This window comes from Phyllostomus hastatus, unplaced genomic scaffold, assembly GCF_019186645.2.
Source record: "Phyllostomus hastatus isolate PE091 unplaced genomic scaffold, TTU_PhHast_1.1 phas_scaffold_12, whole genome shotgun sequence".
Lineage (NCBI taxonomy): Eukaryota > Metazoa > Chordata > Mammalia > Chiroptera > Phyllostomidae > Phyllostomus > Phyllostomus hastatus.
In genome coordinates, this window is record NW_025334007.1 from 11664570 (window position 1) to 11692228 (window position 27659).

At 47.3% G+C, this 27659-nt stretch overlaps 1 protein-coding gene across 5 annotated transcripts in view; it reads left to right on the forward strand.

Moving 5' to 3' along the window:
• MAP7D2 (MAP7 domain containing 2) overlaps positions 1–21690 on the forward strand; it is an 89534-nt gene extending 67844 nt beyond the window's left edge. For 4 of the 5 annotated variants that reach the window (XM_045856048.1, XM_045856050.1, XM_045856051.1 and 1 more), the window contains 9 exons: positions 3439–3692; positions 4212–4338; positions 11501–11768; positions 12829–12936; positions 14175–14231; positions 14650–14728; positions 15690–15876; positions 18354–18629; positions 20409–21690. In XM_045856048.1, coding sequence (XP_045712004.1) covers positions 3439–3692; positions 4212–4338; positions 11501–11768; positions 12829–12936; positions 14175–14231; positions 14650–14728; positions 15690–15876; positions 18354–18603 — 1330 coding nt within the window. In that variant the 3' untranslated portion in view covers positions 18604–18629; positions 20409–21690. The remainder of the gene's footprint in view (positions 1–3438; positions 3693–4211; positions 4339–11500; positions 11769–12828; positions 12937–14174; positions 14232–14649; positions 14729–15689; positions 15877–18353; positions 18630–20408) is intronic. The other variant, XM_045856049.1, reaches the window with a different exon arrangement.
• The last annotated feature ends 5969 nt before the right edge of the window (positions 21691–27659 follow it).

The window sequence follows — 27659 nt, forward strand, 5'->3', positions numbered from 1 at the left end:
ATTTCTAGGAAATTGGCAGGAGGATGACTTTGCAATACTTTGTGTGAGCAGGGCTGGCCAGAGGGCCTTAAGGGCTGTGAGGCTCACATCACCTCCTGGTTCAAGATGCCCAAGCTTAGAAGGTGCCTGGTAGGGGACTAACACCTACGGAAGTGAACAGACAGGATGAGCAGGAAACTCGAAAGATACAAAAATAAAACGGGAAACTTATAAGATTTTCTTCAGTGTTTTGGTCACTCACTGTGAAAAAAAAAAAAAAAGTCAATGAGTTGCCTGTACTCTCATTTGAAGGGTGTGCGTGTTTTCTTTAATTTTCTATTTATTAAGCAGGAGCTGGGATAGGGGATTCTAAACAGACTTCTTAATGTTTAGAGCTGTTTTCTAAAATAGCCCATCCTTACTTTCCAGGTAGAAACTATCTTTAGATGTGTGCTCGTGGATAATTGGCCTAGTTTTACTTAGAATAATAGTGTGTGGTGTGAAGGGAACCTATGTGACTGTCCTGTTAAAGTGAGTGGAAGCAAGGCTGCTTTGGGGCTGAGCTGACCCAAGCTCTCAGAACCTCTTTATCCAGGCCAGTCCTGCCTTTGCTCCCTGGGATTGTAATCCTGCCGCATATTGCCCTTTGTGGGCTCTAGGTTCACTGATGGAGGGTTGTAGCTTCATCATGCTCCATTCCCTTCTGATAGTGAGCTATTTAAACCAGATCCAAGGGGTCATATTGGGATTCAGATGCTGGCTTTCTGCTGCTGAGAGCTGTCAATGGATTTGGCCTGCAGCCAGTTCTGGCCTCCTAACTCCCTCTGGTCCAGCCCTGTGGCCCCTCATGGTGAGAGTTGTGTCTGTAGAAAAAGGGGTGCTCAGCCATCTACCTTGCAGGCCCCCAGGGGTGTGGCTTGCTAAAGGCAGGTCCAGTGACAGCACTTGAAGGTGCCCAGCTCTGATCACAGAGGAGGAGGAGGAAGGCAAGGAAGAAGAACAAAAGGCTTTTTGTCAGTGTTTCTAATACCAGCAATTCTTATTGCATGTGTCAAGGTAGGAATGCTTACAGAGGGGAACCTCTCTCTGTTTGGCATCATCTACTGTCAAACGGCACTCTTTCCATCACCTCTCTCCAAATCCCAAATCCAGAGTAATTCTTTGCTGTTCCCTGGCCACACAGCGTGGTTAGACCAAAGCCGCACTCAGCCTGCACACAATACTCCAGGGAGTGGGTGACTCATTTTGATCTTCACAAGGCATCACACCTGGTCTCTCGAGACACTCTGCTAGCAGTTTTGGCAATAGTACTGTCCCGGACAACAATGTGTAAGGAGCGCGTTGCTCAGCAAAAGATCACCAGCCATGTTTGTACAGTTGATTTGAACCTAAACACAGGGTTTTTCAGCTGAGTGGAAAACTGTGCTCAGTGGAGCATTGTCATCATGATAGGGCAGGTCTCGGCCCAGCACAGTTCCTCCTGGTTTTGTGACAGTTTGTTCTTATCTGTGTGGAGAATTCAGATTTTGGGGATCATATATGTAATTAACACAGGTAGCTATTGCATGCTTACTCTGTGCCAGTTCTAAAATGAACACCTGAGGTGACCTCACCAAACTGAGGCTTGGCTACCACTGCAACATGGAATAGGGCCGCACTGTGAGAAGTGGAGTCAGGGAGACGTAGGCTCAGACCGCAGCTCCGTGGCCTCCTTCACCTTGCTCAGCCTGGTTTCCTCACCTGTTAAGTGACCCTAATAGTAATACCTGTGTCATATTGTGTTTTCACAACTAAAAGACACCCATATACACAAGTACGTACACTAATTGGTCTACACACCAGCACAATGGCCAGTGTGTAGACAGCACCCAGGAAGCATGGACCCAGTTTTTGGCCATGGGTGTTAATGGAAGTCTGAGCTGCAGGTCATGAGGGGAGGGATCAGGTGTGACCCTGTCTGTTAAAACACACAGGGCCCTAGTAAACACCTCTTCAGCTCAGGCTCTCAGGAAGCCCATGGCTGCACGCCAGAGTCACTGTGCAGATTAGGACGCTGTCCCTTCAACCACAGCAGTTATACTCTCTCTGCTTTACACAAGCAGAAGGTGTGTGTGGCGGGGGGCACTGTACAAATGTCTCCTGTCAGTAGTTCTCAGCTGGGGGGGACCTTGCCCCTGAGGGCAGACATTTGACAATGTCTGGAGATATTTCTGATTGTCACCACCTGGGGGTAGTGGGTGGAGATTGCTACTGGCATCTAATGGGTTACCTGAGTCGTGAACGCCCACTGTTGCCCAGGGGCCAGAGCTAGCCCAGCACACCTGGGATGGGCCTTCTTCCACCAGAGATAAGACGAGTTCCTGGATTTTAACAAAACAGTGTTTTCCTGGGTAGAAACAGGCTTGTCCTCCCCTTTTACATCTTCCTTGCAACAAGAGAGCTTCTTTTAAACCTGAAGACCTTCCAGAAAAACATCTCTCCCCACTTGTTAACTGACTTTGTTCCTCAGCATTTTAAAAGGAACCAGATGTCAATTACATCTCAGTAAAGGTGAAATTTTTTTTAAAGGAACCATGGCCCTGGCTGGTGTGGCTCAGTGTGACTGAGCGCCAGCCTACAAACCACAGGGTGTCTGGTTCGAATCCCAGTCAGGGCACATGCCTGGGTTGCGGGGCCAGGTCCCCAGTAGGTGGGTGCTTGAGAGGCAACCCCACATTGATGTTTCTCTCCTTCTCTTTCTCCCTTCCCCTCTCTAAAAATAAATAAAATCTTAAAACAAAAAGGAACCAGGAATTTTACGACATTAATGCTGAGCAAAATAAGCCAGATACAAAAGGATAAATCCCATGTGATTCCATTTCTGTGAGGTACCTGGAATAGTCAAATTCACGGACAGAAAGCAGAAGGGAGCAGGTTGCCAGGAGCTAGGGAGGAAGGATGCGGAGTTAGTGTTTATGGGATCAGAGCTCTGTGGAAGGATGGCGGTGATGGTTGCACCACAGTGTGAATGTGTTTAATGCCACTGAACTGTGCACTTAAAAATGGTTAAGGAGGTACATTTTATGGTACATGTATTTTGCTACAATAGAAAAAAGGACTTGACTTGTCCACTGCTACATCCTAAAGCCAGATCCAGCTCTGGTGTCCATCTAAAAAGAAGTGGTGGGAAAATGCCTGGCACTCCATCTTTATGTTGTCATCCAAGTGAAGTGGAATTAGGACATGGTGTCCCCAAATGGGCTTCCTACAATGTTGTCCCTTCCACCAGGGACATCTTACAGATACCATATGTTCCTGTTAGGATGATAGTGCGCCAGGGACTTTTGAGTGTATGCTAAGCCTTACGTTTGCTCCTCTGAAAGGATGAAATTATTCAACTTTTTGGAACCAGGTGTCTTAGGAACAGAGTTCCGTGGTCAGCTGCAGTAATTGTCTTCAGGCCTGTTTTTGATTTTGCAGGACCAGTGCTAAATTACACCCAAAGTCCCATGTGAAACTGCCAGAGCCAGAGCCTATTGTGAAGTACCGTTTATCTGCCTTTTCCGGAGACGAAGTGCCCAAGATGAAAGAGCAGAGCAACAAGGATCGGGAAGGGAGCCTGGCTCAGCGATCAGGCAGCCTACTCAGGGACAAAGCCCCAGAGAAGGACATAATGGATGAGCATGTCACCGAAAAGCAGGGGGCTGCAGGAGGGAAAGCTGAGGGCAATACAGGTAGGGTCTTCTTGCTGACACCAACCCAGCCTCAGCTGTCCTGGCCGGTTCGCCCTCTGCCTGATGCACAATCCATGTGGGAGTCTCGTGTTTGAGGGAAAGAGTGGGGAGGAGTTTTACCTCAGGCAGCTGCACATCCGGTGTTCTCTCAGGTTTGCATATTGCCCCCGAGGCCTTCCCCTCAGTCTCCAGAGTGTCTCCTGCTTCAGCACTTCCCGTGGAGAGGCTCTTCCTGTAGTCCTGTAAGGTGCCCTGAGGGCTACAGCGAATTCAAGATGGGCGCAGTAGTGGTGGCTGCTGTGGGACTTAGCAGCGACCCAGTCTTTCCTCCCTGTCTTTCCACTGCCCTTCACTGTGAGGGTTATAGCTGCCCATTGCAGCATCTCTGCTCAGTCGCTAATTGTGCCAGTCCTGTAGCATTTCCCATCCCCCACTGGGTAGGGTCTTTCAAGTGGCAGTTGCCATGTGAGTGCAATCGCTGTTTATTTCCCATGATCTTTTCCTCTGGTGCATCCTCAGGGAAGCCTACTGCAGATACCACCAATGCAGAGGAAACCTCAAAGATCCTAACCACAAAGAGACGACGGGCCCGGCTACAGAAAGAGCTAAAAGAGCCGGAGAAGATGGAAATGATCCAACAAAACAGGTAAGGGGAAGCTCAGAGTTTTGTCAGAATCTCATGCAAAAGTCTGTGGTGGAAGAGCAACTGGCCTTTCTTTCTGGAGTTGTGGAATGAACAAAGCTTCAGCGGAGGTCTAGGTCTGCTTGGCAGGTGTTGAGAGACTTCGCCTTTTATTAGATGTCATTAACATCAATGGAACTTTGCTCTTTTCAGGCCACCTGGAAACTCGTAGCTCCTGGATCTAAATGTTACCAGCAGTGTCCCACTATCCTCTTGGACTGGAGGACCAGTCAGGCCTTGCAGAGCCATCAAAGCAGTTTGAGCTTTATTTAGAGAATGATATTGTCCCTGAGAATACAGGAGGTTCTGGGTGTAAGGGTTTTGATTCTGCTTCCTGAATCATGCCCCCCCACCCCACCCAAATGACCCTAACTTGTACCCCCACGTGAGAGAGAGGAGGGGCTAGCAGGGGCTCCTGGAAGGGGTGAAAGCCGACCTCACAGTCCACGAGCTATGAGGTACGGGGCTCCCACCCTGCAGCAAGACAGAAGACTGGTCCCTAAACTTGGGAGGCTGTCCAAATGATCCCAAAAAGATACTGAAAACACACCGGCCCAGGCCCTGTTCTGCCTCACCACTCCCCAAAGTTTGAGGACCTCTGCATTGCTAGTACCGGGCACTTGGTCCAAATCTAGACAGCCTGCCTTTTCAGATCTCTGTATTCAGAAAGGAATGCACATTGAAGGACAAGGTAGATTTTCCCTCTAAATTGATAAGGGAAGCTTTTAGGATAATCACAGAGTGCAATCCAATACTATTTAGAGAATTAACATGACAGGATGTAGCACTTCTAGACCGGCACTGAATTGAGGGTAATAAATAATAGAGTAGTATTCTCAAGCCTGAAGTGACCTTGACAAGTCTTTTGTCTCTGATTACAGGTTGAATGATTTTTTTTTTTTGCAAGTAGTGTGTGTGTGTGTGTGTGTGCGCGCGCAGGGGGAGGGGTTGGGTAGGTCTGGCTGGTTCCTTCTTCAAACTCCAGACTTTTCTCTGGTGATTTCCCCACCTCCAGCGGCAGGTCTTTCCATTGAGTGGTGTGCTTGGGCTGGTTTGGGTGGGCCACAGGGCGTGTGAAGGGAGGTCGCAGGAGATGAAGATGAATTCCAGGACCTCAAATGACAGGCCTTGGTGATTGTAGGCCCTGAGCACGTGAGTAATATGATTGTAGCTGTGTGCTGAGGAAGGGGAAGTCCCTTACCTGCCAGCGACTGCCTTCTCTCACATTTTCTTCACAGCTCAGCTCCTGAAAGAATTGATTGTACTTCTTCAGCAGCACTAGCCACATTTCAAGTGCACAGCAGCTGCATGGCAACTAGCTGCCATGGGCAGCACCAACCTCTAGAACAGTGCCCTCATTGTAGAAAGTTCTATTGGATGGCACTTAGAGGCCCTGTTGCCAACTGCCTTTTACGTGTGCTTGCGTGTGTGCCGCGTGCACCACAAATCGAGCATTGCCAAAGTAGGCCTTATTCTCTTTCTCCCAACCTTCCTTTTCCTATCACAAGCTCTCTGTCCCCATCTTTGCAGGCACCCAAATCAGAAGTCCCAGCCAGCTCTCAGCTCTTCCCTCTCCTTGCCCCTCGGTGTCCCATCAGATGTCAGGTGCATCCAGCCTACCTCTTTAGCATCTGTCTCCTGTTCCTTCCCCTCCAGCCCGTCCTCTCCTCTGAGCTCTGACCCCTGTTGTCTCTCACCTGGACTGTCTGTGGCATCCGAGCTGAGCTCCCTGCTCTAGGTCTCCCAGATCTTGTCCACTCTTCACACTGTGTCCCCAATGGCCATCCGCACATAAGTGTCATTGTCATGCTCCTGTTCGTTAACAAGCTAGCAACTCCTGTGCCTACAGGATCCATCCATACCCATCCATAGGCCTTCAAGGGTGGCCATGACCTGACCACCACCTGCTCCTCCGCCTCCAGCATTCCAGACACCGGTGTCAGAGTTCCCTACCATGCCCCAACCATGTGATCCCATACATCCGCTTTCCTTCCACCCTGCATGGACTCATGCTCCTTGCCAGGCACATCTTTTCTCCAGGCTCGAGTCAAGCCTACCTCCCTGTCTGCAGCCTTTCTGGCCCTGCACCTAGGAGACAACTGGCCTGTTCCCTCTTCCTGAGCCCAGCTGTTGGGCTGACTAACACAGCTTCATTTGTTCCCAGGCCCGCTTCCCCCTAGTAAGCACCTTAAAAGGCTGAGGTACAGTCTGTGGATCACCAGTGCTGGTGCCCAGTACATGTACAAGGAAGGCAGAGAAGAGAGAAGAGGCCCAACTAAGACTCCAGTGCAGTTATGGGCTAGGAGAGAAGGCGAGGGCTAGCAGTATGGGGAAGGTAGACCTGGAAAAGGGAGGGTGAGTTCATATCAGGTGGTCTAGCTGCAGTCTGCAGACTCCCACAACCCAACAGACATGGGCCAATTCAAAGTTGATACTGAGGTTTGATTCTAAAGACTTAGGAGAACAGTAGGCCCAATAAGAGATAAAGGAAGGGCAGAAGGAATTAGTTTTAGAAGGTAAAAACTATCAACTTGATTCTAGGTAAACTCAGTTGAAGGTATGTACAGAATGTTCAGGTGACTGGAAATGGAGTTGATGCCTAGGGCCTAAATAAAAATGACAGTCATACGCTTGACCCAAAACCAGTTTTCCTCTCTCTTGCCAGACTGTGAAGCTTTGCATAGCACCATGTGGGAGGTGAGAAAGCACCAGACAACCTGGGGCTGGAACACAACGGATATCACTGGGAATAAGATCATCCCACGACTCCTTGGTGCTTACACTCAATAGTCAAAACCAAACACAAGCAGTGACCAAATACAAGAACGCAGAGCAAAATAAAGACTCTTGAGTCAAACCATGGAAAGCCAATTATTTGCCCAAACTGATGAGAGAAACGTTAAGGATGACACTATTCAGAACAGAAGGGGTGACAAGAGTCCAGGTAGCTGGGGCCGAGGACGCAGAGCAAAAGCTGGTCCATTCACCACTAGCAGTGACAGTGGGATTCTCCTGGAAGCACACAAAGTAGGGTGTAGCCCCTGGGCTTGTGGGTGGCTCAAGAAGGTACATCAGGATTCTTGGAGTTGGGGCAAGGAAGCCTGGAGCCCACAGTCCACCCTGGGGAAGGCACTGATGGCAACTAGCAAGCCAGAGATCTTACTGTGATTCCCAGGCAGAGCCTGTTAAGTCACATTAAGCATTTAAAATAGCCCTGGCTGGTGTGGCTCAGTTGGTTGTTGGAGGGTTGTCCCGTACACTGAAAGATTGTAGGTTCGATCCTGGGTCAGGATGTGCATGAGAAGGCAACCAGTTGATGTTTCTTGAGGGAGAGGGAGATGTATATGTATATGTATGTGTATGAATATATACATATATATTCATCTCTTTCCTTTGCCCCCTGCCCTCCCACTCTCCCTCCTTCTCTTTCTAAAAAGAGATGAAAAAGTGTCCTCAAGTGAGGATTAAAAAAATTTTTTTAAACAGGCTAAAATATCTCTGGGTGGTGTGGCTCAGTGGATTGAGTGCCAGCCTGTGAACCAAAGGGTTGCCAGTTCGATTCCCAGTCAGGGCACATGCCTGGGTTGTGGGCCAGGTCCCCAGTTGGGGGGGTGTGGGAGGCAACAGATCAATGTTTCTCTTGCACATTGATGTTTGTCTCCCTGTCTTTCTCCCTCCCTTCTCCTCTCTTTAAAAATAAATAAAAATAAAAATTTAAAAGGGAGGCTAAAATAGCTGCTAGGGGCCCACGCAGAAAGACATTTAAGTTATGGAGCCCCCGTGAGCAAGGTGGCCATGTCCACACAAGAGATCTTCCTGTAGCTCAGACCTGGCGCCTCTCTGGCTGAGCCCCCAGGGGATCGGCTGTTGGGGAGAGAGATGGGGCAGGCAGGACCCATCCGCTGCAGGGATGTGGGTGGCAGGTGTGGCAGCAGCTGAGGCAGGAAGGGAGAGCCTCATGCACAGAGGGCTGGGGAGAGGTCCTCACAGGAGGGACATTTAATCTTGTCTGTACATGCAAGACATGTTGAGGCTGAGAGAAAGCTCTTGGACTTGATGGTCAGAAGATGAACTGAGATTTTGCAGGGAAACTGGAAACGATGGAGACCTAAGCCAGCTTGGAAGAGGTGACAGGGCGGGGGCCCTGAACAGTCAATATGAATTGTCAACAGTTAAATGTTGCGAGGCCGTGCGTGGATGGGGGAAGTGGTTTGGGATGCCTGAGACCTGAGTGTCTTTGCAGGCCGTGGAAAGGTCCGTGTAGGAGGGTGAAATGATGGAAGGAAGACACGGGAGAGTGGTAGGAACACGGTGCGGGAGAGAGTGGAATTAATAGCACCAGTGGTGGCATCTACACTCCTTTGCCTCTAAGCAGAGGAAAAAGGGGGGAAATTTATGAGTAGCGATGCAATAGAGGAGAAAACTTGAGGCAGCTCACATGCAGTGGTCCCGGGCTTCTCTGAAGTAGGCAGTGCTGCCCTCCACTAAGCAGGACTGTGAAGGCTGAGAAAAGGTGGTTTGGACTGTTTCTACAGGCATCAGGAGAACGGATGAGGTCAAAATGCTGGAGTGGCAGCTGAGGCCCAGGGACAGATGACCAGTCAGCTTCATTTGGGCCTTACTCTAACCAATGTTGGCAGCCCAGTGGGGCACAGGTGCTCCTGGGGCCACCTAGGCCTGGAATTGGGTGGCAGCATGGGTTCCATGCCATCCCAGAAGGGCTCAGGAGGGGATCGGAGGCCTGGGGCACAGGGCGGAGGGAGCAGACACAAGTGACTGCACCGTGCTACCCAAGACAGATCAGGAGAGAAGGCGGTGGAGGATGGGGTGCCAGCAGATGATAGAATGTGAAGTTTAGCACATTAAAGGTTACACTTTTTAAAATAAAAACTTTTAAGCACTTAAGTAAGAGAGAATAGTGAAAATTCAAGGCTGAGCACGTGTCAGGGATGTGGCATAAGTGTAAAATGGTGGGACGGGGTGGAAGAGTGCTAGAACCTGTGGGTTGTTCAAGGAAGATCTTCACCAGTGGCTGGTGATGGGCATAAGGATGCATCTGCTGAGTGATGATCATGGTGCAGTTTTCTGGTACTTTCTTCCTGGTGAGGAAGGGGGATAGGTTTGGGATAGGTGACAGGAACAAGGACAGACAGGGTGACAGAACTGTACACAGGTGTGGTGAACTCAGGAAGGAACTGGGTAACGATGATAAGGCCGATGAGGTGGGGAAATGACCAAATCCATATTCTCTCCGGTGCTTTAAGCAGGGAGAGTAAGGATGTTCATTCTTGGAGAGGGTATTGAGAGACTCGGTTTCACACCAGTGAAGCCAGTTCTGGGGGAAGCAGAGCGTGGCAAAGGGATGGAATTTTGTCTAATAGGAGGGACAAGCAGAGGCTGCTGGGCCTGTGCGGAGGAATCTGTGTCGTGGGTGATTATGGAAACTTGGGGGCAAGAGGATATGTTAGTTACTGTGTGTGTGTGCCCCGGGCACCTCTGAAGTCCTCATGGTAAAACAGGAGAAACAGAGTGGCTGATGTCAATGGCTTTTCAGATTCTGAAGATAGAGAGAACGGTGAAGCAACCTGGGCATGTATTCACACACAACATATCCTTTGTGTATTAACTTACCTGGGACAATCACAGCCAGCTCCTTAGAAGAGATGAAGGATGAAACAGCGCTCTGCTTAACGTCTGGAGAAATCTTGTTCTGCGCATGTCCACTTGTGATCACCCTGGACTGGGTGTATTTAGTTACGAGGAGTCTAAGGTCTCCAGAATATCTGTGAATAATTGTGGTTGTTGCAGCCATGCCTGTAGGCACTGCCACCTCTGCTTCTGTAGAATACGTTGACCACATACTATTACAGTCTTAGGCTAAATCCTGTCTGCAAGTATTTCTTTACCTTTTAAAATACCTCTTTTCTGACACAATTCCTGAAGCCGACCATTAGGATAGAAGGATCTTCTTTGTCAGTCTTGATCTTTTTCGAACAATATAGCAGCATCTAGTGAGCCAGTGACCCATGCTTCCAAATAAAGGTAGTTTCTGAAACACATATAGATTTATAGATTTACCTCAAAGGTTGGAGAAAGGATTCATTTAAAATTATAAGACACACTAGCACTTGGGAATCTGCCCGGAGCCTGGCATTGCACGGAGTGCATCCCATGTGTTATCTCATTCAATCCTCACAGTGATGTCACGGAGCCAATAATATAACTATTCCCATTTTTAAATGGGCATCTGAAATGTTCAGTCACTTTCCAAGGAAGGGTCATATTGTGAGTGGCACAATCAGAACGCAGTCTTGGTCTTGCCCATATGTCGCACTGTGGTCAGGGGCCCTGCCAGGTGAGTGTGATTACTCGCGTTTTTCCACAGATGAGAAAGGGGGCACACGTGTGAGCGAGAAGCACATTAGAAATGTAGAAACAGACGCTGAGATGCTACAGAATTTTCCCTCACTGCCTAGAGCTCTTTATTAGCACATCACCAACGCTTCATCTGTGGATGAAAACTGTCCAAATGCCATTTAATTTTCTACGGCAAAGAATTAAAGCTAGAACAGATTTTTAAAGATTCCCAAAATAAACAGGAAATAGATATTTTGATTTCTGTGTTCAATGTCAAGTTTCTTTAGAGCATTGCTTCCGTTTGCTGCTTCAGAAGTTGTACAGTGATTAAAACCCAAAGTGAACTTTTTGAGCTCATGGTCACTGCTCTCAGATTGCTACCTGGCACATTTGGGGCCAGTGAGACACTTAGTGTGTTATAGCTTCAGTTGGTTTTAAATCCTTATTTCGCTTTGCTTGTAAAGAATTGTCATTAAATAAGAATGATGGGGCTGTGGTCATTTGTAGATTCACTGGGGAACATCTGTGCCTTCATTACAATATGTTCACAAATCAATACATGATTGCTCTTTGTATATAACAGAAGGTAAAGTCAACCCTGGTTAGTAGTTTTTTCTAAGTACATGGGCTGGAGTGGCTTTCCGCGAAGGATGCGTCTTGAAGGGCACGTGTCTCTGTCGTGCACTACGCCCTCCTGTCAGCACCTGGTTCTCTGGCAGTTTGCCTTTTGAGCGTCCTTGTCTTCTAACAACAGTTGTGTTCTCAAAAGGCTGGAGAGAGAGGAATTGGAAAGAAAGGCAGAGGAGGAGAGACTTCGCCTAGAAGAGGAAACCCGTAAGCAGGAAGAGGAAAAGAAGCGGCAGGAGGAGGAAAAGAAGCGACAGGAAGAGGAAAAGAAGCGGCAGGAGGAGGAAAAGAAAAGACTGGAGGAAGAGGAGGCCAGGAAGAAAGCCAAGGAGGAGTTGCTGTTGAAAGAAAAGCAAGAAAAGGAAAAACAGGAAAAGGAAAAGCAAGAAAAAGCCATGATTGAAAAGCAGGTACTGTCTGTCTTCATATAGACTTTCCTTAAGGGCTTTAGTTTATATTAGGTAAAATTAAATTTGAATGACTCATAATATTTACTTGAAGTATTTTTTAAAAAGGTTTATATAAGCCCTGGCTGGCATGGCTCAGTGGATTGAGCGCAGGCTATGAACCAAAGCATCGCAGGTTCGATTCCCAGTCAGGGCACATGCCTGGGTTGCAGGCCATGGCCCCCAGCAACCACACATTGATGTTTCTCTCTCTCTCTCTCTTTCTCCCTCCCTTCCCTCTCTAAAAATAAATAAATAAGATCTTTAAAAAAAAAACAGAAAAAAAGGTTTATATATATTTATTTTTAGAGAGAAGGGAAGGGAGGGAGGAGGAAAAACATTGATGTGAGAGAGAAATGTCAATCAGTTGCCTCTCTCACACCCCAAGCTGGAAACCGAACCCACAACCTCGGCATGTGCCCTGACCGGGAATTGAACCAGGAACCTTTCACTTTGCAGGACAACCTCCAACCAACCAAGCCACACCGGTCAGGGCTGCTTGTCAGTAGTTGATTCAGGAAAAAATCCCAGGAGACTTGTCAGGGAATCAGGGGAAAGCCAATGTAAGCACATTGATGAGTGGGTTACTGTGGGCAACTGGAACTCACTCCTTTTGAGACTAAGAAACTATGGAACATGCCTTAGAATTGTCCCTCTGAGGGGCGAGGGAACTGGATTATTCATCTACCAACTTCTGTTCAAAGGTCACCTGTTGGGGAATTAATTTCCTGAAACTCTAGCCACGTTCTACCACTTCATGGCCAGAAACTACCATCTGACACAGCCCTTGGCCACCAGTGGGAACTGCCTGCACCTGATTTGCACGATGGACCAAGGGTGGATGAGTGAGGCCCAGCCATGTCTGCTGTGTCATAGAGCCGTCTGTGTAAAATCTACATTGAATGTTGGTGCGGCAGCCACTTTGGAATAGATGATGTGGTCGAAGAACATGGGCCAACCCCAGGGAATAACTATAGTGTTCTCTTAGCTTAGTAAACCCTGTGCTTGGTTTACCTGTTTCTAGCAGAAGGAAGAAGCAGAAGCAAAGGCCCAGGAGGCAGCTAAACAGATGCGTCTGGACAGAGAACAGATCATGCTGCAGATTGAACAGGAGCGACTGGAGAGGAAGAAGGTAAGAGCTAAGGGATTCAGAGCACCGAGGGTGAGGTGAAGCCAATTCTCTTTTGCAGTTCTTGAGGAGAGTGATCTTAGAATTGTCACATTAGGATGGGTTCATTGATAGTGCTGTTCAGATCTTCTATGCCTTCATTAGTTTTCTGTCATCTTGTTCTATCAGTTACTGACAGAGGACTGTTAGAAGCTCCAACTGTGATTGTGAATTTGTCCATTTCTCCTTCCAGTTCTATCAACTTTTGTTTTACATGTTTTCAAGCTCTGCTCTTGGGTGAATATGTACTTCAGATTACTTCATTTTCCTTTTGAATGGACACCTTTATCATTAGAAATGTCCTTTGTCTCTAGTAATACTTGAGTTTTTAAAAAAGATTTTATTTATTTATTTTTAGAGAGAGGGGAAGAGGTGGAGAAAAAGAGGGAGAGAAACATTGATTAGTTGCCTCTCATATGCCCGCAGTCAGGTACCGGGCCTGCAACCCAGACGTGTGCCCTGACCAGGATTTGAACCACCGACCTTTCAGGTTGTGGGCCGATGTCAAACTCACTCAGCCACACCCTGCAGAGCCAGTAATATTTGTCTTAAAGTCCACTAAGCCTTCATCTTCTTAGGATTAGAATTTGCACAGTAAATCTTTTTCCATCCTTTTACTTTGATCTTGTGTGTGTCCTTATACTGTATCTCTTATAAACAGCATATAGTCAGGACTTGGTAGGCAGTCTTAGCCTTTAAATTGAAGTGTTTGGTCTATTTACATTTAATGCAGTTATGGGTGAAGTGGGATTTAAGGAGGCAGATTCCAAAAGGGTCCAATCTCCTGGCGTCCTAGCTCCAGCCTGGGCTTCGTGTTGCTGTAGGCCTGGGAGCCAGGAGACCAGTCTGTGTCCTCCCTTCCCAACTTGCACGTCAGCCTCACTTTGTCTAGGGTGGTCTTCTTATATGGCCAGTGGTGATTGATTGATCTTTAGGTAACCTAAGAAGAGAAAGGAAGAAGAGGGGCTATAAACAAAACGTTGATTCCAGATACTAGTTCACTTTTCAAACCTTTGACCTTGTTCATAGGGCAACGGTGTACATCTGCAGAACCAATGGAAACCCTTTCTACACTCCTTACCCTCTGCTGATGTTTCTCTTTTATGCTTTTGCTGAAAAACGTGCAATTTGCATATAGGCCCAGCTACTTTCTTGTGGTTTGGGTCATGCATTCTTCTTACCTGATTCTTTTTGGTTTCCAGAGAATAGATGAAATCATGAAGAGGACAAGGAAGAGTGATGTGTCTCCAGAAGTGAAGGTAGGCATTCAGAATACCGTTTTCACAGTTCGTGGGCTGAGTGGCAGAATACATTCAGTGGCATTGTCAATCTCGGAGAGGAACGGCCAGACGAAATGGACCCTTTCTGCTTTGTTCCCGACTACATTAAGGAGGTTGTAGGTACCGGAGAAGAGGAGTTTCAGAGATAGGGTGGTAATTACAAATTTCCTCAGAGAAATGGGGGTGGGGGTGCAGGAGAGACACAGTAGTCATGAATAAAACAGAGAATGGTTCCATATTAATACGAGAAACACAGCTGCCTTGTAATAATAAGCTCAGAAGACTCAGAGAATTCCGTGGAGCAGGCGGATGGCCCAGCGTGGTTCCAAATAGCCTGTGATGCTTTTCCAAAGCGTGTCTTTCTATGTAAGTCAGTCTTCCGTCTATTTGTTTTTAGAAAGAAGACCTGAAAATGGAGCTTCAGCCTGCTGTGTGTGTGGAAAATAAGACAAAAGCAGTTGTCCCAAACAAAATAGGTGAGTGTGAGGTCTGGTTCTTGGGTCCCTCCTTCAAGCAGGGGAGGGCTCGACATACTTCCCGCAGAGGACAAACACCCGTGGGTCCTAGGAGCGTGTCTGCTGGAGGGGGGCCTGTGCACCTTCCCTTCCCTGGTGGAGTCTCCATCTCCAGCACAGGTCCGCCAGGTCCATGTGGAAAGCGCTGGGTTCCCCCGTTATTCTAGTAACCCCGGTACAGGAGCCAGCTGGCTGCTGGCCCATGCTGCTTTCCAGGGAGCTTAACTACTGGGCAGGTTCTGTTAAGAATGGATGGCCCTGACCGGTGTGGCTCAGTTGTTTGGAGCGTTGTCCTGTGCACCAAAAGGTTGGGGGTTCTGTTCCCAGTCTAGGGCACATACTTAGGCTGCGGGTTCGATCGTCAGTCAAGGTGTGTGTGGGAGGCAACCAATTGTTGTTTCTCTTTCACATCAATGTTTCTCTCTCTCCCTTCCTTCGCTCTAAAATCAACAAATATATTTTTTTAAAAAGTACTGGGTACTATTCTATGGTGGTTTCTCCTGCCTTCCACACTCCTGGGTAGTCCAGCTCTCATCTAGCACGTATACTTAAAACTCCTTAAGTTGGAATATTTCACGGCAGCCAAAGTCAGAAAACGTGTATCCATCTCAGAGTCACTCCTCACATTTCTCCTTTGTCTCATGGCTCAAGGACCTGCTACCAGAGCCTGGGGACCTGTACAGTGTATGACACCAAGTCCCCTGGCTGGGTCATGGGCCCTGCCACACAGACACTGGCGATATGCCATTTGTCTCCCCTCCCCCTCTGTCAAAGTGATTACCTGGGATTCTTTTTGCAAAAGATTTTGCACTGTTGGTATAGCAGAGGATTACATTAATTGAGTCCATATGTATATTTCCTCTGCTGCTCCATTGTTTGAGATATTTCATGATTAACAGAATGGCTTTATGTTCTCAATCAGAAATCAATGGATTGAGCACCTGCCAGGAAGTTAATAGTGTGGAGCCTGCTGTCCCAGAAACTTTTCCCGGAGACACTTTCTCCAATGCGCTTAAAGCAGTTGGGGGACCTGTTCATCTGGACACCCTTGATGGGAAATCAAACAATCTGGACCACTCAGCCGAAGAAGTTCAGTCTATGGATGTCAGGTAAGTTGGTTTCTTTTGCATTTGAGCCTCATCTCTTCTCCAAACACCTCCCCTGCCTTGTAGTTGATCTCTTCATTTTCTACACACCCAGATCACCTCCAGTAGGTTCGGTTGCCATTCACGAAAGCTCTTAGTGGCACATTGGTGTCTTGGGTCAGGCTCCTTAGAAGCATATCCTGGGGTCAGGGGGTCTAGGGCCTGAGATTTATCGGAGAGAGTTCACAGGGGAAAGTGGAGGGGGCGGGGAACCGGATGAGGCAGGGATATCATTAGGCAAGGATGTAGTCCCAGCTGGTGCCATGGGAGCCCTGGAGGATGAATACCAATCAGACTGGCTTGAATGAGATAAGGGAGATAAGGCAGACTGCCCTCTCGCCTCTTATCTCTCAGTGCTCCCTTATCTGTCAGTCCTGGCTGTGGGCCACTTGGGGTGGGGAGATGGGGGCGCTGTGGGGGGGGATACAGGTGTAATGTCTGGGCATGGGGCCCCTGTCAGCTGAAGGCAATTATCAGAAAAAGGGTGGTGGCTCTGAATCCTTAGTTGCCAGCTCTCTGCAGCCAGGGCATGGGTGCATTTGCAGGTGGAGGGGCACCAACAGGGCCCACTGCGTCTAATGTCTCAGGTTTAAGTGAATCTGTCATTGCAGACTTGAGAAAGGAACTAATTTGCTTTCAGATTCTAAAAACGGAAGGGGTTCTTTATACCAAACTGGTATGTTTGCAGATGGCGCCACGAGGCAAACTAATCTCGGACGGAAGGAGAACGCAGTTAGCGTGGGGTTGGGGCAGAGGCACCAGAACAGAGAGCCCCAGGCAGGGTTGTTGGCGTGGGGGTGGGGGTGCTCTCCGAGTTCGGAGGGTCGGACAGTGTCATGCCAAAGCTCTCCCAGAGTTTACTCTGCTGTCCTTGGCTGTGAATTGTCAGCATAGTCGGGGGGTGGGCTGGGGGCATGGGGCGGAGGGTCTTTCCTAGGGCATACTGACTGTAAATATCCTGGCTGGTGCACCCTGGCCCTGAGCCGGATGTGTGAAAACTCAGGGTCCAGCAGCCCACCACCAGAAGAGCAAGTCTTGTGCAAACTGATAGCAGGGCCTCCTTAACCCTTGCCGCCATCTCCCCTGACTCCACTCTGCCCCCGGGGGAGACGCCTGTTAAAGGCTAGCACAGCATTCCACTCCCCACCCCTGTGCTGAGCCACCTTTCCCTTTATGTCTCTGCATGGGGGAAGGGCGCAAGATATGGCACCAGCCAGGGATCAAAACCGTGAAGGGACTTTGTGTGTGCACTGAGCTCTCCCGGTGGCCACCTCTGCCTTTGGACAGGGGTGGTTCCAGGAGGTTGCGCCTAAGCTGGTGGCATTCTCTCCTCCCCAAGCTCTGACCAGTTGTTTAAACCCAGGGAATGGGTGGGGGGCCGGTGTCTGCTAATGAGGCAGTTTGCCCAGGCACCAGAAGTGGTATTAGGTCAGCTGCTGCTCAATGTGGAGGAGACGGATCCTCCGAGCTTCTACAGTTCACTGGGTTTTTCCAGATTCTTCTCTTAAGATCTTATCAAGGACAAAAAGAACAGATCAACCTGGCAGCAGCCTTACTCTGGCTGTTAAGAGAGACTCCAAATGATGGGCTCTCAAATGGCAACTCACCACCCATCTGAGCTAGGCCATTGGTTGCTGCAGGCAGCCTTCTATTTTTAGGACGAGGAGAAAGAGTGAGCCAGGCCCTCTGGGCAGGAGCTGCACAAGTCAGGGGGTGGAGTGGAAGTCTCCCTTTAGACAGGAAGCTGTGGGAGAGGTTCCCTCTGTAGGTGACCGGGTGAATGGTGGGGTCATTGTAGGTGAAGGCCCCAACCTCAATTTGAGCACTTAACATTACAGCAGGCGGCATGGCACCAACACTTCCACAACATGAGCACATCCCGCTCACAGGAGCCCTGGTGGGGAGAAATGACTTCGTCCCATTGTACAGCAGAGGAACCTGAGGCCGGGGAAGGAAAAACAGCTCACTCAGGGCCGCACTGCTAGAGAGGGGCAGCACCCCAGCCCTCCCCGCCATGCCCCCGGAACCCCAGTGCTGATTAGCGCCCTTCCTCAGCTTGCTTTTAACTTCCAGCATTTGCCTTCTGTCTGGGTTTCCCATTGCAAAGGTTTGGGAAGTTCTTGGCTTCTCTGCAGTAGAGGGCTGGTGCCTGTGGTTCTTATTTTCTTCCTTCCTGTGGGCGGTGTGAACCCAGCCTTCGCAGCCCTGCTCAGTCCCCCTCCCTTGCTCTCATCCATGGAGTCCTTGTGTCTGTCAGCGTCTCAGATCGGAACTAACATGTATTTTTTACAATGTGTTACACACAAGTTCTGGCTCAAAAGCCATCTTCTCTAGAAAGGAATAGTATACCAAAATATTAGAATTAATAGTTCTATCTGTCTGTCTCTCTCTCCTTCTCCTTTTCCCTCTCCCCTCTCTCTGCCTCACCACCCCCCACCAAGTCCTGTTTCAAAAGAAGAGCTTATCTCCATCCCAGAATTTTCACCAGTGAGTGAAATGATTCCTGGGGTATCTCTGGACCAAAACGGAACTGGTAATGCCCGAGCTCTTCAAGATCTCTTAGATTTCACCGGCCCCCCCATGTTCCCCAAGAGATCCAGTGAAAATCTCAGCCTGGATGACTGTAACAAAAACCTGATCGAAGGATTTAACAGTCCCAGCCAAGAAAATACTCTGAACACCTTCTGTTGACAAATACAGCAGCTCTTTAATGAAAGGTACAGTCTTTTGATGATGGTCTAAATCCATAACTCTCCAACTGGGTCGTGAATGTAGGATAAACATCATTCAGCCTCCTGGATGGTCGGTTTTAATTTGAAAAATGCAAGCATGAATATGAATATATGGTATATACTGCAACACACACAAGAACTGGAGTGGATTTCAAGTAAATCCTTCACATGGGAGCCTTCAGCACCACGCCCGGCCCTGCTGTGTAGGGTGTGTGTGTTGAGAAGTGCTGCCTAAAACTTGGACCCACCCCCTGTCTAGACTAGTAGCTTCCCTAGAAGCAAAGACAGAATGCTATAGTGGTGCGGGGTGGTGTTCATGAAATGAACTTCTCCCCTAGTCTTCACCCAGCAACATTGCACATTCTATCCAGAATCATTTGTATGCGTTCCATGAGTGTTGAGCCAAATGATTTCCTGTTCTATTGACCCATTCTGGAGTCTTCCAAAGCAAACATTTGTTCGTGGAAGAAACATACCTGAGGGAGTGGGGCATGGAGGCAGCTGAAGTTTGTGCCCTGAAGCTTTTCTTCCCCATGATTTTTTTCTTGCCAGAGTCCTTCCAAAGGCTCTTTTCATTGGAGGAAGTTATATCTATGGGTTCTAAACAGTCTGCATTTGTGTGGATTCGGTTATATACACCTCACACTAGATGGACTTCAGTCCGGGGCTTATTTGTTTTTCAGTGATGAAAACGCAATTAGAATTTAGCATCAACTTTTTGTAACTTCATAATGCCAATTTCCTGCCACTTTACCCTCTTTTTAGACATTTTTATAGTCTCAGCCTTCTCTCAGCCCACTGTGTTTTTTGCTGCCGCTCCACTCCTATAGCAGAACTTCGCTGCCTGACATGATTTAGTCCCACCTGTGTCTTTCTCAAACGAGGAGGCTGGTTGGGGAGGCTGCATGGCCGAGGTCGCAGTGTTCCAGAGACACTTCTGCCTGACCGCAGCTGTCGGCTATAGACAGCGCATTTCAGTGTTCTTGTCTCTTGGCTCTCGGGAAAGCTCCTTTCACACACACACGGGCATGCGTGGCAGCTCATTTTCGAGTACCTGTGGTTTGGAAGAGCCGCTGCCTTCTTGGACACTTCAAAAACAGAAGCCATTCACCTGAGCATTCTACTGAGCATTCATACATACAGCTCAAGGCTTAGTAAAAGCTCTCTTTTGTTACTGGCATACCTGGAACCCTTCAGTTCACTGACCTCCCTATCCAGCAAGGACCAAAAAATCCACAAACCTTAGGCTTCTTGAATCTATTTCCTACATCTCTAAAAGTGCAAAATCCCTGTCCTAAAGGGCAAAAAAAATATCTTGGCTAAATAATTGCGTTCATACTGCTTGTATATTTTCATTTGTCTCATACTCCAGTTCTCAAATTCTTCTCAACCAGAAGTGGTACCACCCTGCAGAGGGTGGGGGGAGGGTGTTTGGAAATGTGTTGAGGGTTTTTATTATTGCAGTGGCTCGGTGGCAGCACTGGCCTTTGTGAAGCAAAGCTTGGGACTTTAAACATCCTGCAAGCTTTAGGACAGTGCACACAAAGAAAACTTGCCCGCCCCCCACCCCCCCGAAAGAACAGTCTTACACAAAATGCTGTAGCACTTCTGTTGAGAGAGTGTGTGAGCCAAAGAAAATGAAATCACCAAGCAGGCCAAAAGTTTCATAGTGTGCGAGCATTTTAGCGTAAGGGAGTAGATGCTACAAATTGCCACTCAGTGTCTTCGTTGGTCTCACCAGGGTTTGTTTGTGAATTGACACAGGTGGTGTTTCGAGAAGCCATGAAGCTGCTGGTAGTCAAATTTGAGCTGCTGGCCCTCGGAAGAAACTTCTGTCGTCCTTAAGCACTGGATTCCAAATTCCTAGATGGAATTGTAACTGTATTCCTAGTTAAGTCTGTCAAACACTGGCCACTCTTGGTAGAAACCTTGCGAGGTTTTAGTGATGTTCCATGCCATGGTTCTATGTAGGAGCTTCAGCTGCTGATGAAGTGCTTCCTATACTACTTACTCCGTTATAGTGATCACCCGCGACCCAGTCGTTCCAGCTGGGAAGTTCACCTTGTAACCATTCGTATTCCCAAAGTTGGAGCACATAAACATTTAGATGTCGTTCCCTGTAAATATTCTAGACATTTACCCAGACTCTACTTAAATGTACACCGAACTTGGGCCGCATATCTCCCTGTCTGTGTTTGGGAGGAGAAATTCCAGAGGGTTTTCCCCCCTCTCTGTGGTTTCTTTGTTGGAAGTTACTATCAAGAAAGTGTTCTTTTATTATTAAGCTTAGTCACCTGCAAAAATGCGCTGTGCCACATTACTCCTTGGGGAGCTAACTGAATAAGTCTGGTTGAGTAACGAAGCCATTAAACAGTATGGAATGATTTCTGTTTTCTTATGCATATCCCTACAGACACGAATGGCTGAATCTAGAAAGGATATTTGCATATCGCACCTTAAACTCTCCGAGCTCTAGTCACTCCAAACCATCAAGTGGCTTTTGGACTGAATGAATCGTATGTCTCATGCACTGGTTGTTGATTTTCATGTTGTTAATATTGAGGCTTTTGTTTGTTTGCTCCTGTGTTTGCGCAACTCTAATAAAAACAGGCACAAATGAAAACGCCAGTGCTCTGAAATCAGGGGACCCTGAACGGGACTCACTGTGTCACTGCAATGAACTTGAACATAAAACATCTGAACGGAAAACAGATGTCACTAGAATGTGTACTCCTTGCATTTTATGCCATATAATGTGCTGTTTTTTATTTCATTTCTTGTGGTGAAATGTGATTTTCTGATTTAAAATTACCTTTCCTTCTTTGAAACTCTTGTTTGACTTGTACAATAAGAGTTTGGAAAGATCCATAATTCTGACTGAGGCTTGCAACCAGGAAGTGTAGTGTCAATAGTAATCTTGTTTACATGCTTTCAAAAGCAGCTATAGTTTAAGGCTTTATTAATTATGGAAACTATGTATGTTTGTGTATGTATATATACTAAATAAAATATATGCCTCCAGGAATACAGTGCCGTTGATCTCGATGACTGCCAGGGAAGATCCCTTTTACGATAAGCACATAGAAAATCAGCATGGTCTGGCTTTCAAGAAATGCCTCGCCATCTTCTTGCAGCTTTATTTTGCAAAAGGTCTGCTTCGTTGTGATCTGTTGTACCTCACAGCACCATTGTGATGTGGTGATGCCTCATCTGCATGATGTGCGCGTTGTCTTTACCATGAAATACATCGTCACTGAAGAGTTCGATGGCGTGCTAGTGTTTTGTTTGTTTCTGTAGGCTCAGTGGAGAAATCTGCTGAAACCAAACCAGAAACTTTCAAACCCCTGTGGAAAACAAACCCCAAAATCTTGCGTGGCTGTCCTTTCCCTGTTGAACTCATTAAAATTCTTCGGTTGTCCATTGCAAGTAAAGCCGACTGTGGAAATAAGCTTAAGAGATGAGCTGCCCTAGGACATGGTGAACTTCCAAGTATAGTAAAGTTGCTGTACTTTCAGACCACGGATGGTAGGGATTTCTAGCTAGTTAACATTAGTGTGACCTATGAAAATGTTCCCCATAGCAATCTGACATTTAAACGAAATGATAATGGAATGATGACCCTTATTTTCCAGTAAGCTAAATCCCAGAGCAGCTTGTTTATAACTAATCCATGGCTTGCCTGCAGCCTGGGAGATAGCACCAACCAGGACCAGGAGTGGGGGACGCAGGGCTAGTAGCATGGAGATATTGCAAGGCTCACGGTGACGTCCGGGTGGCAGTCTGCAAAGCTGGGGCTCAGTCAGCGCAGCCCTCCCTACCTCTGCCGACAAGGGCTTTGGCAAGGGCACAAAAGTGGACAAGCTCTTTTCCATATGCTGGCCTTTGACAATAGCATTGCAAGTAGCTTCTGTCATCCTGAGCCCTGGCCAGAGGGTCACAGTAGAGGCCAGTCATTCCTAAGAGCAATTGCAATTTTGTGAACATTTTAAATTTTTCTTAGTATGTACAGGTTTCCTGTTAGCAAAGGCTTTGGTAAACTAAATTTAGAAAGCAAATGGAAAGAACTAATTTGTTTCTAGAGGTATACCCACTGCTTTGGGGCACAATACAGGGTCACCTCTATCCCCACTCTTCAGCATCCTTCAGAAAGCATAATTATGCAATAAAATGGAGTGAGAACTGTCAGAAGCATTAGAAAAAAGAAGCCTTTATAGATTGGCTCTTTTGAGGGAAGCCAGGAGAAACAACTGAAAAACTCTTAGAACTATTTCACTGGGGAGTCACCTACTAAATAAAGAAAAGTTAACAGTTTTCTTATAGATTAATAGCAAACAAGTAGATCCCAATGAAACCCATGTGATTTCTGGAAATAACAAGCTATGTCTAAAACTTGACTGCAGTCATTAGCACAGATGTAAATGGAAACACAAGCCATGTCCCCAAATGGGAAAACCTATGCTTTGCGAAGACTAATAGTAGGTGGCCCTCACCTTTGTACAGTCTTTGTGAACTAAATGAAGGTCTAGTCAATGGGATTTCTTTTTGACAACTTGGGATTATAATTTTGTAGCTCATATAAGAAAATAAACACTCTTTCCGGCATCTTGGAGCCTGGGGAGACTGCTGGGAATAGGACTTTTCTCAGGACAAATGTATCTGGAAGGCGGTGGTCCGAGGCCATTTTGTTCGGCTCTAAGCAGGGTCTTCAGAACCAGAGGGAGCACACAGCTCTTCTTAAAATTGAAGGTGTTTATGCTCAAGATGAAACTGAATTCTGTCTGGGCAAGAGATGCACTTATGTGTTCAAAGCAAAGAAGAACACAGTGATTCCCAGTGGCACACCGAACAAAACCACAGCAGTCTGGGGGGAAAGGTAACTTGTGCTCATGGAAACACTGGCATGGCTTGTGCTAAATTCCGAAGCAACCTTCTTTTTTTTTTTAAGATTTATTTATTTTTTTTTTTAGAGAGGGAAGGGAGGGAGAAAGAGAGAGAGAGAAACATCAATGTGTGGTTGCTGGGGGCCATGGCCTGCAACCCAGGCATGTGCCCTGGCTGGGAATCAAACCTGTGAAGCTTTGGTTCGCAGCCCGCGCTCAATCCACTGAGCTACACCAGCCAGGGCCTAAGCAACCTTCTTGCTAAAGCCTTTGGACACAGAATCTGTGTAATGCTGTACCCCTCAAGGATTTAAACTTATTGAAAAGTAAATAAAGAAAATGGATTTGTTCTCTTGTAAAAAAATTTTTAAAAAGAAACACAGCTAAGAGACTTAAAAATTTTTAAAAGGGAAGGTTTTTTTAATCCTCACATGAGGATATGTTTATTGATTTGAAAGAGACAGAGAGAGAGAGAGAGAAACACTGATGTGAGAAACGTCTACTGTTGCCTCCCATACACAGCCCAACCAGGGATCAAACCCGCAACGTAGGTACGTGCCCTGACCAGCAATTGAACTCGCAACCTTTTGCTGTACGGGATGATGCTGCAACCAACTGAGCCAACCTGCCAGGGCAAAAGGGAGTTTTAAAAGGGGAGAATTTCCCCCATCAAATAGTAAAAGGCATGATTAAACTTCCAAAACAAAAACAGTGCAGTCTGATAAAGAAATAGAATTTGGAATGGAAATAGAGATCGGCGCCATATCCAAGAGTTGTAAGAATTTAAGCATGATGGGGCAGGGTTGGAACGTTCGTTCTTGTAAAAAGAGAACACGGGGTTTATGGTCTCCCGAGGGAGTGAGTGTAGCATCTCTGGTGGGGTGGGGTAAGGGCTCAGCAGTCAGTGAGGAAATGATAAACACAGGAGTGCGATCCAAGGTGTGGGTACAAATTATGGTTCAAGGTTTAAGTCAGGGAAGATTTTAGATACAAGGCTTGGTACCAGCCTTTAAAGATTCTAAAGTGATGCCCCCTCTCCCCAGGATGTGCTGTGACCTCAGGAGGTGAGAAGCAGTGGCTTCTACTCACCGTGGTCTAAGCTTCTCCAGGAGTAGACCTTGACAGCCTGCACATCCTGAGTTCCTGCTGTGCGTGAGACCGTCCTAAGGCTTCTCCGGGCTATGAGGTAGGTAGAAGAGGGTTATGTGCCTAAGGACACACAGCTGCAACTTGGCAGAGCCAGGGTTGACTCTAGGGCCCCATGAGACAGATGGCCCATATTGACCCTGGGAGAGCTGACACGTTTTTCTGGCCCTGAGAGCAGAGGAGTGTTTTGTTAGAGCAGGTGCTCATAGTCGAGAAGGGCCCCAACCCCCATGGGGAGTCCTAGTTGTAAGTATGCTGTTATTAAAAAAAGATAGAGGTATCATTCACATACCATACAATTACCCCTTTTAACGTATACATCTCCACCTTCGATTTCTTCACAAAATTGTGCCACCATCACCACCATTCAATTCTAAAATATTTTCATCTGGTGTGGTTTTGCAAGCATTTCTTATTTATTCATCTCCTCAAACCAGCACAGCTTGGCTTTATCATGAGTTCAGGTTCCCTGTGTACCTGGAAGCAAGAACATGGGGTTTGAGAATAGTATCGCCTGAACCAGTCATATCCTCTTCTCCCCCTTCCGATGGGTCAAACTAGGAGTATGTGTATGTAACCTAATTCATGTGGGCTGCTTTGTGTTGTTTCACATTCTCTGTGCATAAATATTGCATTAAATGTCAAACACAGGCTCACTTATCAGATACGCAGCATGGGACTTCTAGGTTGATGTGAGACAGAGTGGGTGAAACATTTAAAACGCTTTAAAAATCCTGAACCTTTGGAGTCGTGCTTTTAACTGTTGCCATAAGAACAGGAGGGTGAGGGCTGGCTCTACTTGTCCTCGTGTTTCTGAGACAGATGGCCCATGTTGACCAGGAGGGAGAGAGCATTTCAGTGCTGCCTAGGTTGTTTCTTTCTCCTAAGGTCTAGGCCAGGGTGCAAGACAATGGGCGCTGTGTGCACTGTGGAAAGAAATCACTCCTTCCACAGCCCAGAGCCCGAGGGGAACCTTGCAAAAGGCGCAGGAATCAGATCAGCTTCAGGTGTTGCTCCAGGGGAGTTCACTCCCTACCTCTTCCTTTAGCTCTGCGGTAAACAAGCAAGAAGCTTCTATGGGGCAATTAGGAAATGCCAGTGTTAAATGCGCCCATGGGCACAGGGATGGTTGGCGTTAGGGGAAGCCTCTAAAGTGGCCAGCCTCCTGCATGTCCAAGAAAGTATGAAGGCAGCCATTCCCTATCTTACCAAAAAGAAATGCAAACTGCAAGGAATAGAGTCTCAAGGAATTGACCTTTTACGTAAAGTCACTTCTTTCAGATTAGAGCCAACAGCTTGCTGGTGCCTGTCCTTCTCTTTTAATTACATTTTCTAGTAGTATATGGGCTCATCTTTTTATATATAAATATATCTATTTTTAATCCTCACCCAAGGACATTTTCTCATTGCTTTTAGAAAAAGAGGAAGGGGGAGAGAGAAACATTGATGCAAGAGAGCAGCATCAATTGGCTGCCTTCTGTATGCATCCCAACCAGGGATCATTCATGCCAGGGCCAGAGATCAAACCCACAACCCAGATGTACCCTGACCGGGAATCGATCCGACAACCGTTCGGCCACAGGGTGATGCTCTTACCAACTGAGCCACACTGTCCAGGGCTGGGCCCATCTTTGCAACACCCAGAAATTTGTCAACAAAAAAGTGAGAGCTAGGAAGGGGCTAGGTCATCTGCAGTAGACATGCCAAGAGTTTATTGGACCCATGCAGTCCCCATGGTGCTACTCAAAGGCTGTTCTAGAACAAAAGCTGAATCTTACTGGTACCACTAAGAAGAAAGGATAAATTCCATTTCCTTAGTGGACCTGGCCTTCTAAAGGGTTCTCAGAAGCCACCCTGTACAGAGACAGCCCCAATAAGCTGGTATCTGTTCAGTGTTCATCAATGGTAAGAAATCATGCAGAATGTGGAAATAAGGCCAAAAAATGACTGTACGCTCTGTCAAAGCCCTGCCATATCGTGGCCTCAATGAGGCAGCTCAACAGGCTACTGGGTCTCAGGGATATGGCTTCCTATGACTGACCATGTGCTATTGACTAGGACCCAGTCTCTGGAGTTACTCACTTTAGCCAGAAAGTTGCAGATGACCCTCCTGTAGAAAAGGTAACTCCAAAGGTTATGTGTGTTTGTCCCTGTAGGACGCTAAGCAACTTTGTATCTAACTTTGCAGCATTTCCCCTCCCACTAAATGTATATGTGTATTACTGTGTGTGTAACATCTGTGTGTTGTGTGTGTTGCTGTGTGTAGACCTATATCAGCATGTACATAACCGTCAGCTCCCAGACCCTCCCTTCATCGAGCTTTGTCATCCTGCTCCTTAACGAGTTAAGCACATTTTTGACACATATATTTAGATCACTCTATATTTACATCACAATGATGCTTTGAACCTTTGGAAGTTATACTTTGACAGTGAGGAAGCTTTCAGTCCTCTGTAGGCTTTGGGAAATTTTAAACAGCTGCTATAATGGCTTTAAAGCTTCATATTAAGTACAGTGGATGTTGTAGCGTGCCACCCAGATGTACCTCCCCTTTAGGACTGAGGTATTTGGCCTTCCAGATGCTGCAGGTAGTTTCTGAGTCTTGTTGATTGAGTTCCCCTCTGAGAACTGCCCCTGACTGAAAGAGGCTGACTCATCCAGGTCAAACGCCCTCACTTAGGCAGCCTGTATCCAGTGACTGGATAACTGGGCGTTTTGCCTCGAGGTGGGACAACTCAGAAGGGCTGTCCCAACTTCAGAGTTCCCTGTGGGTTCACCTGAGGCCTTTGTTGAGACCGCAGTGCAGCGCAAGTTCTCCTTCCTGCTTCCTCCACTCGCCGGCACTCCCCATGTACTTCCTACATGCTAATTGGTCTCTGAGGCTGTTCCTGGAGAACCCGACCTGAGCCAGCTAGGCACTCTGTGCTAAAGGCTTCACACATTCTCTCTCTTAACCTTAAGAACGACTTTCAGAGAGGTGCTGTTGTTG